Below are 1,493 nucleotides of genomic sequence, written 5' to 3' on the forward strand. Positions count from 1 at the left end.
GCAGCGCAAAGTAATAAAGAAAGAGACATACAGCTCCATCGCTCTGCCCTGCTACTCTGGGTGTACCTGGAAAAGCTTTTAAGAGATGAAAGGAGTAGGGAACGGGCAGAGTCTGCTTCCAGCTAAGCACAAACAGAAGGGCAGCGATTTGATTGAGATAGGAGGAAATTATTTGTACCTAAACCAAAAAGAGATGCAGGAGCAGTTGTGAAAATCAATTTATTTTCCAGATTCATGCTAATATGTTCTGCCTTACACTGGTGTAGATGGAAAGAGAAAGCTTAACCTTTAGCTGCTTGTCAGAAATAAGGGGAAGGATTGCATGTAATGCCACTGGATTGAATTATAATTCAGGCAGTGAGTTAAAACAGAGACAACCTGCTTGTATTGATGGGTACAAATTTCTTGTCTAGTGTTACACTGAATTTCTCTTTCAGTGTTTTCTCCATTTCTTCATCTGCAAGGATTCTGATTTCCACCAGATCCATATTATCCTTATAATTGTACTTTATCTCAGTGAGTTTCCACCCCACCAGAGCCCGGACGCCGTCGGGGGTCTGCAGGCTACACATAGACTTTGTCACGAACAGCGAGTCCGGCGCCGTCTGCAGGTGGGTGTTGCTGGCTCTGAACTCTTCGATGTCTCGCGGCTGAAGGGTAAAGAGATAAACCCGACGGCAAACTTCTTTTTCCACGTTATGGGAGGTGGAAACGCTTTGGTTGGGAACCCACTGCTTCCTTTTCACCTTCTCGAGGTACCAGACCCCGCTCTCCTCCAGGAAGCGGAAGACCCCAGGGATCTGCGGCTGGTCTGTCCCCGAAACCAGCTCCATCGGCTGCCATATCTGGTAGGTCATCCCAAACCCACCATCCACGATGTAGGATTTGCCATCAAGCACCACTTTTAGCAGCAGATGATCGATTTCATCTGCATATGCATCGTATTCCGGGACATAAACATTTGATCCCAGGAGGGTGACATCATAGCCAAGGGTTTTCAGGACCCAAGATAAAAGGTGGTTGTTTTCCATGCACCAGCCCCCGCGTTTCTTCCTCACTATCTTGTTGTATGTCGCTTCCAGGTCCAGCTCGATGCTTTCCCCGCAGTGGATGCTGAGGTTTTCAAAAGGGACCGCTCGGATGTGGTGCTGGAATATGTCTGTCAAGGTAGCCAGGTCCGGCTTATCGTAGGAGCCCCGGTAAGAAATTCTGGCAAAATACTCCTTGATGTCCATGCTGCCTCTGAAAGAAGGGTGAAAAAAAAACCAATAGGTTGTGTCAGAAGTGACAGAAGGATCTTCCCTGTTCCTTATAATGGGGCACTCATCAGTATGGGCAGCCTGCTCGGAAGAGGAGCGGGATTTGACTAATGGCCCTATCAAAGGCGGCTGAGTGGGAGTATTAGCGCTGAGGGAAGCCAATGGGACACTGCTGATGAGCACAAATGTTATTTTTAATTGTTTCTTTTACAGCTGTGACGAGAGGCTCCAGCT

The 1,493-nt window shown here is 47.7% G+C and overlaps 1 protein-coding gene across 1 annotated transcript; it reads right to left on the reverse strand.

Moving 5' to 3' along the window:
- Positions 1–362: 362 nt before the first annotated feature.
- Positions 363–1,235, reverse strand: LOC104291177 (arylamine N-acetyltransferase, pineal gland isozyme NAT-3). The gene has a single exon (XM_009890378.1). The coding sequence runs from the start codon at positions 1,233–1,235 to the stop codon at positions 363–365; it is 873 nt and encodes a 290-aa protein (XP_009888680.1).
- Between the last annotated feature and the right edge of the window lie 258 nt (positions 1,236–1,493).

Source organism: Charadrius vociferus, unplaced genomic scaffold (genome assembly GCF_000708025.1).
Source record: "Charadrius vociferus isolate BGI_N301 unplaced genomic scaffold, ASM70802v2 scaffold498, whole genome shotgun sequence".
NCBI lineage: Eukaryota > Metazoa > Chordata > Aves > Charadriiformes > Charadriidae > Charadrius > Charadrius vociferus.

What these genes read in the sequence shown, in the direction of transcription:
- LOC104291177 (XM_009890378.1), bottom strand. Translation starts at nt 1,235, where the DNA reads ATGGACATCAAGGAGTATTTTGCCAGAATTTCTTACCGGGGCTCCTAC.